The sequence below is a fragment of the Protopterus annectens genome, chromosome 1.part1 (genome assembly GCF_019279795.1).
Source record: "Protopterus annectens isolate FY-2018-M chromosome 1.part1, PAN1.0, whole genome shotgun sequence".
Lineage (NCBI taxonomy): Eukaryota > Metazoa > Chordata > Ceratodontiformes > Protopteridae > Protopterus > Protopterus annectens.
In genome coordinates this window covers 944660726-944675672 of record NC_056726.1, presented here as the reverse complement: position 1 = coordinate 944675672, position 14947 = coordinate 944660726, and the positions used below count along the sequence as shown (strand labels likewise).

Here is a 14947-nt window from a genome sequence, read left to right as displayed (position 1 = left end):
TTTATTAATTATGGTCAACAATTTCTCCACTGGTTGATTAAAACAAATATGCCTGACCTGTATGTAAAACTAAACAGGCTAAAATATTTTCACTGCTTGTATCTTGCCATCCATATCCATAAACGAGAGCTTCCGGTTCTCAGATTTGTATTATCTTTTGTTTAGTCCCTTCCCATATATCTTTAGCTGCCATAACCTAATCCATTTTAGTCCATACTCCTAAATGCTTCAGTTTATCTTGTCCCCATAAATATGGGTATTGCTGGACCAAATTCATGTGTCAGCACACAATTTACAGCTATAGCATTTGTTTTGTCTTCATTAATGTTATATACTGAAAAAACGTGAAACGATCTCAGAATATTTTACAGCACTGAGTTGTCCTTTCCTGGTTTTGTCATGTACAAAATAATATTGTCTGAAAATGAGTCCCTTGTTTTCTTTGCCAGTGGCTCTAAATATAAAGTAAATAACAAAGGGGAAAGAGGGCTCCTGTGCCTGATTTCTCTCTTGAGACGCAACTTCTCAGAGAAGAACCCTCCAACTTTAATGTTTGCCCCTGATCTCTCCTATATCTTTCTAATTAACCTTATTATATTAGAGAATGCAAATGCTTCCCTTGCCTTACTAATAAAATCCCAGCTTACTTTGTAGAATGCTTTCTCTCCATCAAGACCGACCAATATTAGTAGTGTTTTCAAATATTTTGCCTCCCTCTGGATCATTCTTATTTAGTTAATGCTGTCATTTTTTGCCTCCCTTCTGCAAAACCACATTGATCCATATCTACCAATTTTGGCAACACCTGTGTCATTCTTTCAGCTATTATAGACCTAAGCATTTATACTGATGGTTTAAAATATGAAATGGACCTACATGAAACTGGGGCTGCTGCATCTTTTCCATCTTTAGGTATTACAGCCACCACAGCTTTCTTCCAGGATGTCGGTGCTTATTTTTAAAATACTGTTGTCTTCACTTTCTTCCCTCCTAGCTTCCAAACTTCTACAGGATTGTCATCTTCTCCTGGAGACTTTCCTGCAGATTGGTTTATATGTGACCATTTTTATGCCATCTGCTCTTGTCTTGACTGTTAATTTATTGATCCTCATCTGTCTCTAACCTTGACATACTTAAGTCTTTCATAAATATTTCCATTTGTGTTTTCTTGATTTCCACACTCCTGTGTTTTATACAGATTTTCATAAAATTTCCAAAATATTTGTAATACCTGTACAGGATCTCTGTAACAAATCTTCTTAAGTTTGGAAACGATGCTTTCTACTTTCTTTTGCCTAAGGCAGGCCAGTAAAGCCAAACTTCACTAGCTGCGGATAGTTTACCTTCATAAGGTTGAAGCACACATCTGTGATGGCCAGATGTGCGAAAGTACGATTTCAAAAGTTTGTAATAACGAACTATGAATTGCCAAAATCCCAAATGAGTGAATGCCAGTGTGCATTTGCTCATGTTGATTTGGCATTGTGAGTGGAGATCGCACTACAGTGTGTATCGGAACATATACCCCTTCCCTCACTGTAGTGCGATCTCAGAGTTAGTATATTAAATTAGCAGGGGGGTGTGGGGAGTGCAGGGGGGCTTGCCCCCGTGCATAACAGTGTTTGGAGACATCTGGAAATGTTTGGTGTTTCGAAAACATTCCCAGAATGTCAGATTAATTTTTTAGCACTTTCAGTGTTTTCAGCATTCAAAAGTGCAGTTTCCGACTTTTACAGTCAGGTATATGAATTGGTTTGTCTGGGTGACCTTTTTGCTTTTTGGTTTGGATGTTGGGATATTTTGTAGACACCTTAATGGTTCTGGACATCAGCTGGGTTTAAAGACCCTATGCTTCTAAAGTATAGCCAAACATTCCACTTATGCTTTGCTGACAAGGTATTAAGAAGGCTAAAACATGCATGCCTACAACTATTTGGCTTTATTGGCTTGAATGTATCCATAAAGACTTAAAAAGAGAAAAAGTAAACAGTTATGGACATTCAAAAGCCATATAACTGAAACACTTTATGTATTTAAGTGGCCATCCCATGGCCTCTCTTACAGGACACCCACTCTTAACTTAACTCACTCCTCCGAAAATATTGCTACCTCTTTCAACAATCACTAAACCGTACTATCACTAGCTAGACAACACAACCCCCCCCATAAACCCACACCATCAACTAGAACTAACAGTCTCCCAACTAGCTTCTCTTTCTCGCCTGTTCCTACCTCCAAAATAAAACTACTAACTAAACTTAAAATCACCAGATTAGCAGCAAACAACCTCCCAGGTGAATACATTCAACTTGCAGCTGATGCTCTAGCCTACCCCGTATCACTCTTGATTAACAGATCTCTATCAGAAAGTTATGTTCCTACACTATGGAAAGTCTCACACATAATTCCCCTACACAAAGGAGGCCTCTCCACAGATCTAACCAATTACAGCCCCATAGCTATTCTCTCGCCACTTTCCAAAATACTAGAGAGATGCACTCATTCTCAAGTCTCGGATCACCTCCTTGCCAACAACCTCCTCTCCAACACACAACATGGTTTCCGACCTAACCATAGCACCACCACTGCCTTACTCTCTTTCTCTAACATTATCCTACAAAATAAAAATGCAGGTTATCTCTCCTCAGCTACCTTCCTAGACCTCTCTAAAGCTTTCGACATGGTCCCACACAAACAACTCATCTCTCCTCAATAACCTATCCTTCTCTCAACCAGTCATCATCTGGTTTCAGAGTTACCTATCTGACCGCCAACAAGCAGTTGTTTGGCAGGACAACCTATCTCCCCAACTACCAGTCTCCATAGGAGTTCCCCAAGGGTCCATCCTGGGACCCCTACTCTTTATTTTCACCAATAATCTAGCCTCAGCCACAACACATGGCACACTCATACAATACGAAGATGACTCGACCATCATCTGCACAGCCCACTCCCTACCAGAACTGCAAAAAGTCACACAGGAAGCATTTTCTTCTATTGAAACTTGGTTATCCGATGCCCAACTAATACTCGACCCAAACAAAACAAAATTACTAATCTTCCAACCCACCAAACTTACCCTAGACAGCTCTCACTTTAACATCACAGCAAAAGACAACACCACCATCCATCCTACAGAACTCACCAAATTATTTGGAGTAGAAATAAACAATAAACTGAACTTTGACATTCACATTTCCATGACCATTAAAAAAGTGCACAAAAAACTAGGAGCATTATATAGAAATCAGCAACTACTTAACAAAGCAGCTAAAATTTCGGTAGCAAATTTTCATCTCATCTCTACCCTACTCTACGCCTCTCCAGTATTTGCTAACCTTAGACAATGCGATCTAAATAAGCTCGAAACCTGCTACAACAAAATCGCCAAATTCGCCACAGGGACTTCCTACCGTACTCATCACTGTCTCTCACTAGCAGAACTGGGCTGGCTAGAGCTCCCCTACCTCCCTCAATGGTACCAACTCACACTCGCCCACAAACTAATAAACCAACCACTAAAAGTCCCATCGCTCCAGAATCTACTCCAACCCTACATAACCACGAGACCACTAAGATCCAGCCACAAAAACTTCCTACAGGTCACAAGAGCCATTAACTCTGCTGGAGAAGTATTATTCTCCTGCACTATAGCCAAACTCTGGAACTCCCTCCCATCCTCAATTACCTCTGTAACTTCTTGCACCCACTTTAAATCCTTACTAAAATCACACTTCAGAACTTGCCAGATATGCCCTTGCAACCCCCCCTCTAATACCATCCACTCCCCCCCCCCACTACCTCTCTCAGCCCCCTATCAACAACCTACTCTTAGCAAGATTGGTTACTCATGTTCCGAGGCTACCTACCACATAATACTAACTTCTTGTAGCAACAACTGCTAATGGTTGTTATGTACCTCAAAAACAGATTGTATCAATTGTTCACTGATGAATCTCAACTACATTTGTAACCATGTTTAGTATATGTCACCATATTTTAAAATTGTACTATGTTCTACAGCTGTTTTACATCTGTTTTCTTCTTGTCTTACGCCCTTAACTGGACTAATGTCTATATTTAAATGCTATGTTTTTTAACTGTATAATGCGAATGATACTTAATGTGGAGCTTTTCTCCCCGGGCCTCCGCTGAAAATGGACCTGTGTCCAGGCGGACTCTCCCTGTCAACAAATGTAAATAAAAATAAATAATGTATCACGCAGTGAAAAATCTAGCTTGGCTAGGTTTTTCTTGCAGTTTTTACTAATTGGAATATAAATCCATGCCATCATAACCCTACTTCATTTCCAGAACCCCCTTTCTTCCACAAATCTATCATTTATTATATTTTTCCCTCTTCTATCACTATTGGAGCACCTATAGAAGTTAGTACAGGTACTCCCCTTTTCTTTGTCCCTGATACTTTGCTGAATATCCTTCCTAGAAGCCTTTCTTTATCAAATCTGTATGCTTATTTTTTTTTACAAATCTGTCTCTTGTAGCACTGCTATTTGCAATCTCCATTTTTAATATAATTCAGTGTTCTTTCCTTTTTATCTATACCTTTGAGGCCATTCATGTTTCGAAATATTAAGTAGCCATTGTAAGAAGCTGTTATTCTCACCTGTTGTATATGCCAACTTTTTTAAATGTCTGTTTCTAGCTTTTGTGTTGTATACACCCACTAATGTTTGACAGGGTAGTTATTTCTTGTCAACTCCATTTGAACCTGTGGCACATTTTACAAGACTTTTTGTTTTAAAGATTAAAGAAAACTCTCAAAAAACCGCCCCATAACATATTAACTTAAAACAAATGCAGAAAACTATATACATCTTCAAATAATGAAATTCAACCCACTGATGAGAACAATTGTCCCAAATCGACAGCTGCACATATTTCCACTTTTTCTTGCAAAGCAGCATTTCACAAATGTGATTGATGCTTTATGATCTCACATTTATTCAATCAATTCAGTGTTGCTTTTCCTCTCTGTCTCCCAACCGTAAACTCCAGTTCAAGTCCAAAGTACTCATGGTTGTTCTAGCTAGCTCCAAAGCTTTTATTTATTTATTTATTTTTTCCCTGTCTTTCAGCATTTTCCTTTGCAGCATTGAAAATGTTTTGACAGCAGAATCTATCTATGAACTTTGTTATGAGAAGAATGAAAAGTATCCCCTTCTGTTTGATGGCTTACTTTTTGTTGGGCAGACTTTCTTTATTTTTTCCCCTTGGCCTGTTCTACATCAAAAAATGACTGATCCTCCAGGAAAAAAAAATTTGAAGATCACTGGATATAGCAGTTTGAATTTCACACATGCCTGTTGACGTTCCCTGATTGCTGGGATAAATTTGCTTATGTTCTGCTTGGTGTATGGTGAATAGTCATTTTCCACAAATAGTCTGTGATCTCTAATTTTTAATGCATTACCTTTGCGTCACAGTTTAACTCTTCTGATGTGATTGCAACTTTACTAATGCAGGTGTTGCCTGCTTTCTCTTGGCCAGGTTTGGGACATAAGCCCTTTTAGTTAAGAAATCCTGCAGTGGAATACCTCTCTAGTTGCTTATTTGTGCCTTCATAAAATGTAATAGTTTCTTCCAGTTTTTCTGGTAAACCAGAAATTCTTAGGTTTTCCCTGCATGCTTTGTCCTCTAACTCTGCCATTTTAGACACCGCTCTTCATGAGCGGTCTCATACTCAGCCAGCCTTTTCTTCATTTTGAGCTCTGATTTTTATAACTTTATTAGTTCATCTGAATAGCTGTTTAAAGCTTCTTCTATTTTTCCAATCTTTTTGTTATTTGAGTTGATATAACCTTTCAATGTTTTATTTTAACTAGCTTTGAGCACATGCAGTTTATTTTTTTTTCCTCTAGATTACTGGAAACTATGAGTTGCACCAGAGCAGCAGCTTGAACTGCTTTTTGCTGAACAGCTGCAGAATTCTTCCCAGTCATCATTTTATCTTCACCGTTTCTATTTGATTTTCTTTCAGGCTCTTTAAGTTTCTTCTTTGCTAACATCCAGGCAGTGTATTTACTAGCCAGTAACTGAATTTACTAAAACTTGCTGAGTTACTGGCCCTTTTCTCTGTTTCATTTTTCAGACCGGGAGAGCTGAAATTAAGCTGCTTATCAGTGTGCGGCCATCTTGGAAGTCCTAATTTATCTTTTATTGACCAGGTTAGTGGCCTTTTTTTCAGAGGACAGTCAAGACGGTATTTCTACTACTAGGGGAAGTTTGGCTAGGATATTGGGGACTTTTCCTACTCTTATGGATAAATGTCTTGGGATCTTTTATAGCTAGCTGATCTACCATCAACCATGAATCCAATCTGATCTTTATGTATCTGCAAGGAAATTAGGCCTATTTCAGCAACCAAATTTGAATACATTAACATTTTATGATTAATGTTAAAAAGAGATGCTAGTTTTGTAAGAACTGCAGGCTTCAGGGTCCTTAGTGTTTCATTTTTGGGAGGGCTATAAAATATTTTCAGAAGGGAGGTCTTTTTTTTGAATATAGCATTAAAACCTCTCTTGGATTGAATTGATTTTCTGTACTGGAAACAGTTTCTGACAAGACGCCATCTAAATCTGGAGCATTGTATTTTAGATTACAAATTTGATCTTTTTGCTTCAGAAAGTGCTATCTTTTGAGGGTATATTGTTTTCCTCTGGTTTATTAATATTAAGCTGTTTACACTGACTGGCTGTAAAGTTTGATCTTCTAGGACATTTGTGGTCTTCTCATCCAGGATATGTTGATAAACAAGGTACTTGCATTAAAAATGAAATAAGTACATAACCAGCTTCTCTAAAAAGAGTCTGTCCTGTTCTGTTTTTTAAAATTTTATTCCATAGAGCAATATTGTAATAGTCAGCTTTTAGTTGAATAATACAACTGATTTAACTTCTTAATAAACCAGTCCTTAAATTTCTGTTTCGACATGAAGGTTGCATGCCATGAAAAAGGTTAGTTTATTTGAGTAGGCATTGTGATTTGAAATAGAAGCAGATGTAATCCAAAAATTCCATTTTAAAAATAAAATTAAAGGAAATGTAAGCTTTTGGTTTTGTGTTACAAAAATATATAGAGAGAATAATGGATATAAAGCAAAGAAGCATCACCTTTACATTTATTTAATCTTTTAAATTTAAAGTGTACATCCACATTTTTAGTGCTTTGGTAGATGCTTAACTGTTTGGTTCTTTTTCTGCTGTGGAGTTTAGATAATTATTCTGTACATTCAGAATGTTGGGGGATCTGTGTGGCAAGGAAGTTGACCATACTTTTTTCTTCCTACATTTTCTCAGAAACTCTGAAAACTCAGTTTCTTCTGCATCTGTTTTCTGTTTTCTTTGTAACAAAACAAACCAATGTAACAAACTCAGAAATGTTTTTCTTTCTTAGATTGTAAATTAGTGCAAGCATTCCAACTAGTTCATCACACCCCTGCTGAGACATTGGTGAATCAAGGAAATGAGCAAAATTAACTTTTTGACTAATAATATGCTCTTTGTATCCATTTAAAGCTGGATTGTGGAATCCATCCAGGCCTGGAAGGGATGGATGCCCTTCCTTATATCGACTTGATAGATCCCGGCGAGATTGACCTTCTCCTTATAAGTCAGTAAGTAACAGGTTTTAAACAAAATCCAAGCAATGTATAACATATTAAATTGTTCATGTTATGCATTTTTTTCATTTGGCCTTTACTTAAACAAATGACTGAGAAAAATAAGGTAAAATATTTTGTACTGTGAAAGTCTTGTAACAGAGTTCAACAAGAAAATGTTTTTGATGTTTTATGTTAATGTTTTCCTAATTGTGTTGCATTTTGTATTTTGTCTTGGAGGAGAGGAGATGTGTATTAGAAGTGTTTGGGGTGTAGAAATCCAGAGTTAGAAGAGATTTGGAAGAATATGAAAAAGGGGGAGAGACAGACTGAGGCAGTGAGCTTTGTCTGTGGTGCACCTCGAGGTGTTTGGGAACAGGTATCATGATTGTTATTCCTTCCACTGGAGCACCTCTGCAGGCACTGTCACATCACCGGATTCTGGTGGCTAGTTTAACCTTTGGGCCAAGGCTTTTGTTGATGTGGATCTCCTGTTGCTGGATCTCAGATTTGCTGCTTTTTTCATTGTCCACCTAACACCACACATGCATTCACTCTCAATGGTGTCCCAAATACTGAGCCCCTAAGGCAAGCAAACACTTTTCCTAGAATTCTAGTCATAGGGGACTCCATTGCAAGACATACTGATGCACCTCTAACCAGATTAAACAAGCAGAAGATAATGGTTAGTTGCTTATCTGGAACCATGATCTGCCAAGTCATGCATGCACTCTGGTACCAGTATGATTACATCATAATCCATGTAGATGTAAGTGACTTGAGGTGTACCTCCCTGAACTGCATGAAGAAAGAGGTTATGGAGCTCTCTCCCACTGTGATTCTCAGGCTGATATGAGATGACATTGAGCAGCATATTACCATCACCAAGGACGATGCCACAATATAAAAAAAGATGATTAATTTTAACAAATGACTGTCATTCTAATGGGGATCCCAAATTTGTCAGCTTGGGAGAACGTAGCTAACCGACCACTTTGCTTTGCCAAAGGTGGTCTGCACCTGTCCCCTGTAGACTTTTGAATACTGGCTAAAACTTTATCCACTCCCTCTAGTGCCTATTTTAGGCAATACCAAATTTGGCAAACCTACCGACATAGCAAAATCAACTCCAGTGAACCTCATGGTGTTACTTTTCAATGCCAGGAACTTAAATTAAAAAAAAAATACTCTCCTACCTGCCCTCCTCATGCATCTGTGCAATTACAAGACCGGTTTTAGTGCCTTTTTCACTGTTAGACCAGTAGCTGCACAGATGAAGGCTGAAGGTGGAGGTGTCTCAGTATACATCATTAACAAGCATACTTGTAATTTGGTCAGACAGGATGACGTGCTGGATTTCCTTCATGTGCAGAGCACCATAGACAAAATCCGTACCAATCCATATCACCAATAGGTTACCCTCAATGTCCCAAGAAGCCCACAGTGCATACTTGGACATACTGGAGTCACTTGCCATCCAGCCTAACACCCTACTCCAGAGATACTTTAATTGCCTGTTTATAGACTGGGAATTCTATGCAGCCTCAAATCTGTAGGCACAGAGATTCTTGGTCTTCATGAATACAAATTCCTCCCTCTCTTTTGTTAACATTTTTATTGAACTGTCACTTAAGACCTAGGCAAATGAACAATTATATAAAGGAAAACAAACCATGTTAACATTTTCGGAATTACAAACATTATACATCACATACATGATTTTATACAGTTATTATCAATCCAACATTACATAAATTTCTCAGTGCCTGCCTTTTTCTTAAACATCACTCTTCCTCCAAAATGTTATTCTGCACATATTGTTTCTACAGTTTATATTTTTCCTATATAGTTTGCTTCTACCCTTTTCTAAAGAGCCCACTTCCAGTTTTTTTTTATATGTTTAAAATATTCACTACTTCAAGTATAGTGGGTTTAAACTTTGATTTCTATTTTCTTGCAATTGCTTTTGTGACCGCTACCAGAATTAATCTTAACAGGGAATTACTATGTCTTGACAATTCAGATACTCTATCCCAGCTCAAAAAAATAATTTCTTTATTTACACCCATTTGATCACCCAGTATTTCTGACAGTACTCTATAGCGAAATTTTAAAGTCTGCCAACATATTATACTCACAAAACATATGTTCCCAGTTACTTCTTTCTTCTCCATTGCACCTCCAACATTTGCCGTCTTCCTGAGGAAAAATTGTTTGGAATCTGCTTTGGATATAAAAATGTATGCAAACACTTCCATGCAGAAATCCTTAATCTTCCAGACTTTGTTGCATATGTGAGAGCCAGGAAGCCAAACATGTATATCCTCCCATTGTTTCATTGTGAATTGCTTATCCAGTCTCTTTCCATTGTTTTCTAACCTCCTGTGATTGATTCCTATAGTTATTGTGCAATATTTTCTATGCCTTACTAATTATCCTTTTTTTTTTTTAATAGCAGCTTCTGCTCTAGATTCCACTAAAAACTCTACCAGAGCAGGTCTTTCCCTTAGAATTCCCCTAACCACTTCTCTTTGTTTATACTCTGATTTCAGTCCCCGGTAGGGAAGGTAGTTTCAAGCCTGCAGTGCATATCTCTTCTCAGCCTCTTCCCATTCTGTTACCTTTCCCTCTCTAGTTATTTGCTCCCAGTACCTTGGATGTTCTTCGTGTTTCCCTGTTGCAGTCCTCACATATGGGTTATCCAGCTTCTGGTAGCCCTCAGTTGGCCCGAATACCAGAGTAATTGGTATATGATGTCGGCCGCCGCCGGTTGTAAAACTGATGTCAGTACATCAGATATAAAGGGAGGCAGCCGACACCATTTCCTCAGTCTTTCTTGCTGCGGAGCCCGAAGCAGATGCAATTCGCACTAGTGCTGGTCGGCCTTTTACCTTCGTTTCGCTTTCCGACTACCAAGTTGAAGACTCATTCAGATAAGTACCCTGTTGGGGATCCTCTTTTCTTGCTTTAACCAATGTCCGATAAAGTTAATATCTGTCTTGCCTGTGGAAAACAGATTCCGCACCGTGATTTCTATTCCTATTGTATAACTTGTTTGGGCCTTGAGCACGACGTCCCAAACTGCAGTCTCTGTGCTTCCTTTAACCTGCGTACCATACACCGTAGAACTAAGATTTTGTATAAGCATTTCGAAGTCTGGCCTACGTTCATCGGTATGGCGTCTTCTGGTCTCCTGACTTTGGATATACCTAGGAAGCGCAAAGACAAGGACCCGCGACAAGCCTAGGGTTAAATTTACTGACAATGCACTGGTGAAATTGGTCGTCAGCACAGTGATTGTCAGTGAGGCGCTTTTGCAGCACCTGCAGTCTGCAGATTTTCAGCCGCAAGCCTCTGCTGAGACCTTTATGGAGTCCTCCATGCCACAGGCTGCTATTTCGTCTTCAGACCCTCTACCTGTCGCCACCTCAGATGGGTCCGGAGCCACTTTGCAGGCACCGGCTTCTGATGCCTCTTCTTTTTGACATGAGACCAGAACCAGACTGACTACCTTAATTCAGACTTCTGCAGTTGCTAGGCCTCCCGAGTCCCTCCGGATTGCTAGTAAACCTTCCATCTGCAAACCTACTCACAAGCAGGCGTCGGCCTCCCCTCCAGTACCTCAGTCCCAGTTGTAAAGATGGCTGGTGATCCTTCTTTCCCTGATTAGTGGCTCTCACCCCCCCCCCTTCAAAGAGGGCTAGGGAATTATCTCCTGATGTTTTGTCTGTCTCAGATTTTGAGATTTCCAGTATGTCTGCTGGTGAAGAAGGAAATTCTCAACTTTTTTCTGGCTTTGATGATTCTGATACTGAGGACTCTATCCCCTCTACCTCCCTTCCAGAGGATTTTTCCTTCGGGGATACTTTGAATACTCTTAGGGAGCATTTTAAATGGGAATGTCAGGATTTTCCACAGTCTAAGAAAAGAATCGGGGAATTTTTAGATTTGCCACAGTGTAAGCCTCTGGCTATACCTCCAGTTTTGGAAGTTGTGGATGATGTTTTCTTGGAAAATTCTTTAACCCCTAATTCTGTTCCTCCTGCTCCCAGAAAACCCGATAGGTATTACAGGGTTCCTGAATCTCATCAAATCCTTTTTAAAAACCCTACTGCTGATCCAGAAATTATTTCTCAAGGCCCCAAGGGTGTTAAGGCTACTTTTGTGCCTTCTGATAAGAAATTTAGGGCTTTGGACAGGTGGGGTAAAAAAGTCTATACTTCTGCAGCTCTTGCCATTAGATCCGTGAATTGTCTTTTTCTCATGCTTAAGTATCAGCAGCATACTTTGGAGGCTATTAAGGCTAAACTTGGAGATATTCCTTCCATGATGGAGATCAAAGATTTACAAGACTTACTAAATTCTGCCACTTTAGTTAATAAACATTGACTTCATTGTGGTTTTGACACTTTGAAGGTTTCCTGCAGAGGAGCAGCCACTGGTTCCATAATTAGAAGGCATGCTTGGCTCAGGGAGCAGCCTTTTTCTGAACCAGTTAAATCTAAATTGCTGGATGGTCCTTTGCACAAGAACAATCTTTTTGGTAATAAGGCTGAGGAGGTACTAAAGAAGTTGGAGGATAAGGCAAAATCTATGCAAGGTGTAAAAGATTTCCTTCATGTTCAGCCTCCTCGGTTTAGTAGGCATTATCCTTCCAAGAATTAGTCTTTCCTTGGTGGCAAGCAGGGTTGCTCTAGGCCTAGGGGTTTCAGATCTTCCAGGGGGCAGGCTTCTGCTCCTCAAAGGGCTAAACAATGGCATTCTTCTTCTGCTAAATCAGGGAGTTCTAAGCCAGCTTCCCAAAGCAAACATTCTCAATGACTCCGGCCTTCTTGTGCCTACCTCTGCAGACCCTGGGTTTCCTTTGGGGGGAAGGTTAGCCAGGTTCGCAGAGGTATGGTCTACCATCACAGACGACAAATGGGTGCTCAGTATAGTAAACCAAGGTTATAAGTTTTACTTTCACACCTTCCCAGTTTTCCAAGGATACCCAGACATACCCAGAACTCTCAGAACAGTGGTAGAAACTCAAATTTATTTTCTACTGACTTATGGGGGCTATAGAGCCAGTTCCTGCAAAACGGGCAAGCCTAGGTTTTTATTCAAGGCTTTTTCTAGTACCCAAGAAAGGGGGCACATGGCTCCCTATTCTGATCTGTCTATTCTAAACACTTTTCTGGTGATTCCCAAATTCAAGATGCTCACCCATCAACAATTACTACCAATGCTGGGCAAGGATTCATGGCTGGTAACTTTGGATCTCAAGGAGGCTTGTCTGCACATCCCAATAAGGGAAAGTTGCAGGCAGATGTTCTTCATCTCACATTGCTGCAGTCCTTACACTTGGGTAATCCGCTGTCCTCGGTCGGCCCGAATATCAAAGTATAAGGCTGACGTCGGTCAAGGCGCATTTGACTGACATCAGGACGTCAGGGTACAAATGCGCATGACCGACGTCATATCCTCAGTCTTTTTTGCCGCATGGTCCGATGCAGAAGCAGCATTGCAAGTGCCGGTTGGCGTTCTGAGATTTTTCGATTTCGAAGTTTCAGACCGAGTTCAAAGTTGGCTAAATACCCCGTTGGGGAATATTTTAGTTTTTTCTTGCCTCAGTGATTTACCGGATGTCAGAAAAAGTCAATAATTGCATTTCTTGTGGGAAACAGATACCGCATAGAGATTATCATACTTTGTGTATTCCTTGCTTAGGGCCTGAGCACGACGTTGTTGGCTGTCGCTCTTGTGCTAGATTCAATAAACGCACTATAAAGAGAAGGTTGGATTGTGCCAGGTTAGTCTTTGGGAAGCGGTGCAATTATAAAATGCCATCGGATGCTCCGACGCCCGCTTCTTCGAAGAAGCGCAAGGACAAAGCAGTTAAGCCTAGGCTAGAAGAACCGTCTGTACCGGACACCGGTTCTTTAGAGGTGTCGGTGGAGCCGGTGGCTCCACCGGAGGTTTCTTTGGGTTCTCAGGGTGAGACTTTATTATTGCAAGATGTGGCCTCTCAGGAGGCAGGTCAGGCTGAGGGGGCTTCTCAAGTTACTATACTCCCCTCCCTTCCTAGGGTGGCTAGGCCCTCTCCTTCTGTTTCAAAGGCTTCTCCCAGAGGCAGGCCAGGTTCAGCTTCAGTTGGTGTCACCCCTAGTTCTTCTGGAACTGTGCCCTAGAAGCATATGCTTAAAATGGCAGAAGATTTGATTACTTTGATTAGGGGTTCTATGCCCCCTCCTGATAAGAGACCTAGGGTGGAGCCTGAGCTAGGGAGTTTTGAGCAGGCTTCAGATGTTTCAGAGTCTTCGGCTGAAGACTTGCAGGAGTACTCTCCTTATTCTGATTCTGATGTGGATGATTCTACTCCTTCTGCTTCTCCTCCTGAGGATTTTTCTTTTTCAGAAACTCTTCATTCCATGAGGGAGCATTTTAAGTGGGAAGGTCAGGACTTCTCTGATTCCAGGAAAAGGCTTAGGGAATTTTTGTTTTACCCCAGCATAGGCCTTTGGCTATACCTCCTGTTTTGGATGTAGTGGAAGATGTTTTACAGAGGCTTCTCTTAATCCTGATTCTTTGCCTCCTGCTCCTGTTAAACCGGATAGGTATTACAGGGTGCCTGAAGCTCATAAGTTTCTTTTTAAGAGTCCTAGGGCAGACCCAGAAACTGTTAGCCAGGGGCCTAAAGGTGTTAAGGCTTCTGTTGTAAAGAATCTGGTTCCTGCAGACAAAGAGGCCAGGGCCTTGGATAGATGGGGAAAGAAAGTTTATACTTCTTCCACTCTTGCTATGAGGGCTTTGAATTGCCAGTTTCACATGTTGAAATACCAAAACTATCTCCTTTCACAATTGAAGGCTAAGGTTGATGCTCTGGCAGAAGGTATTGATTGTAAAGAGTTGCAAGATTTAGTACATGTTTCTGAACAGGTGGGTAAGCATTCTTTGCAATGTGGTTTTGATGCTGTACAGGCCTCGTCTAGGGTGGCTGCCACTGGGTCAGTTCTTCGCAGGCACGCCTGGCTGAGGGATCAGAATTTGTCTGACCATGTTAAAACAAGGATTTTAGATGCTCCTTTGCAATCTGACGTGTTGTTTGGTTCTCCTGTTGAGGCAGTTTTAAAGAAAATGGAAGACAAGGCTAAGTCTATGCAGACTGTTAAAGTTTTTTGCAGGTCCAGCCTCCAAAGTTTAGTAGAAATTGGCCTACTAAGGGGTGGACGTATCCTTCTTATGATTCCCAGTCTAGGGGTAGATCTAGACATGGTAGGGGCAGAGCTCAGGGCTCTTTTAGGCCTAGAACAGGGAGTTCTCCTGCACAGTCTTCAGGTGAGG

At 40.4% G+C, this 14947-nt stretch overlaps 1 protein-coding gene across 1 annotated transcript in view; it reads left to right on the top strand.

Moving 5' to 3' along the window:
* Positions 1-14947, top strand: part of CPSF3 (cleavage and polyadenylation specific factor 3) — a 710232-nt gene that overhangs the window by 64240 nt on the left and 631045 nt on the right. The window contains exon 3 of the mRNA XM_044079083.1: positions 7542-7639. Coding sequence (XP_043935018.1) covers positions 7542-7639 — 98 coding nt within the window. The remainder of the gene's footprint in view (positions 1-7541; positions 7640-14947) is intronic.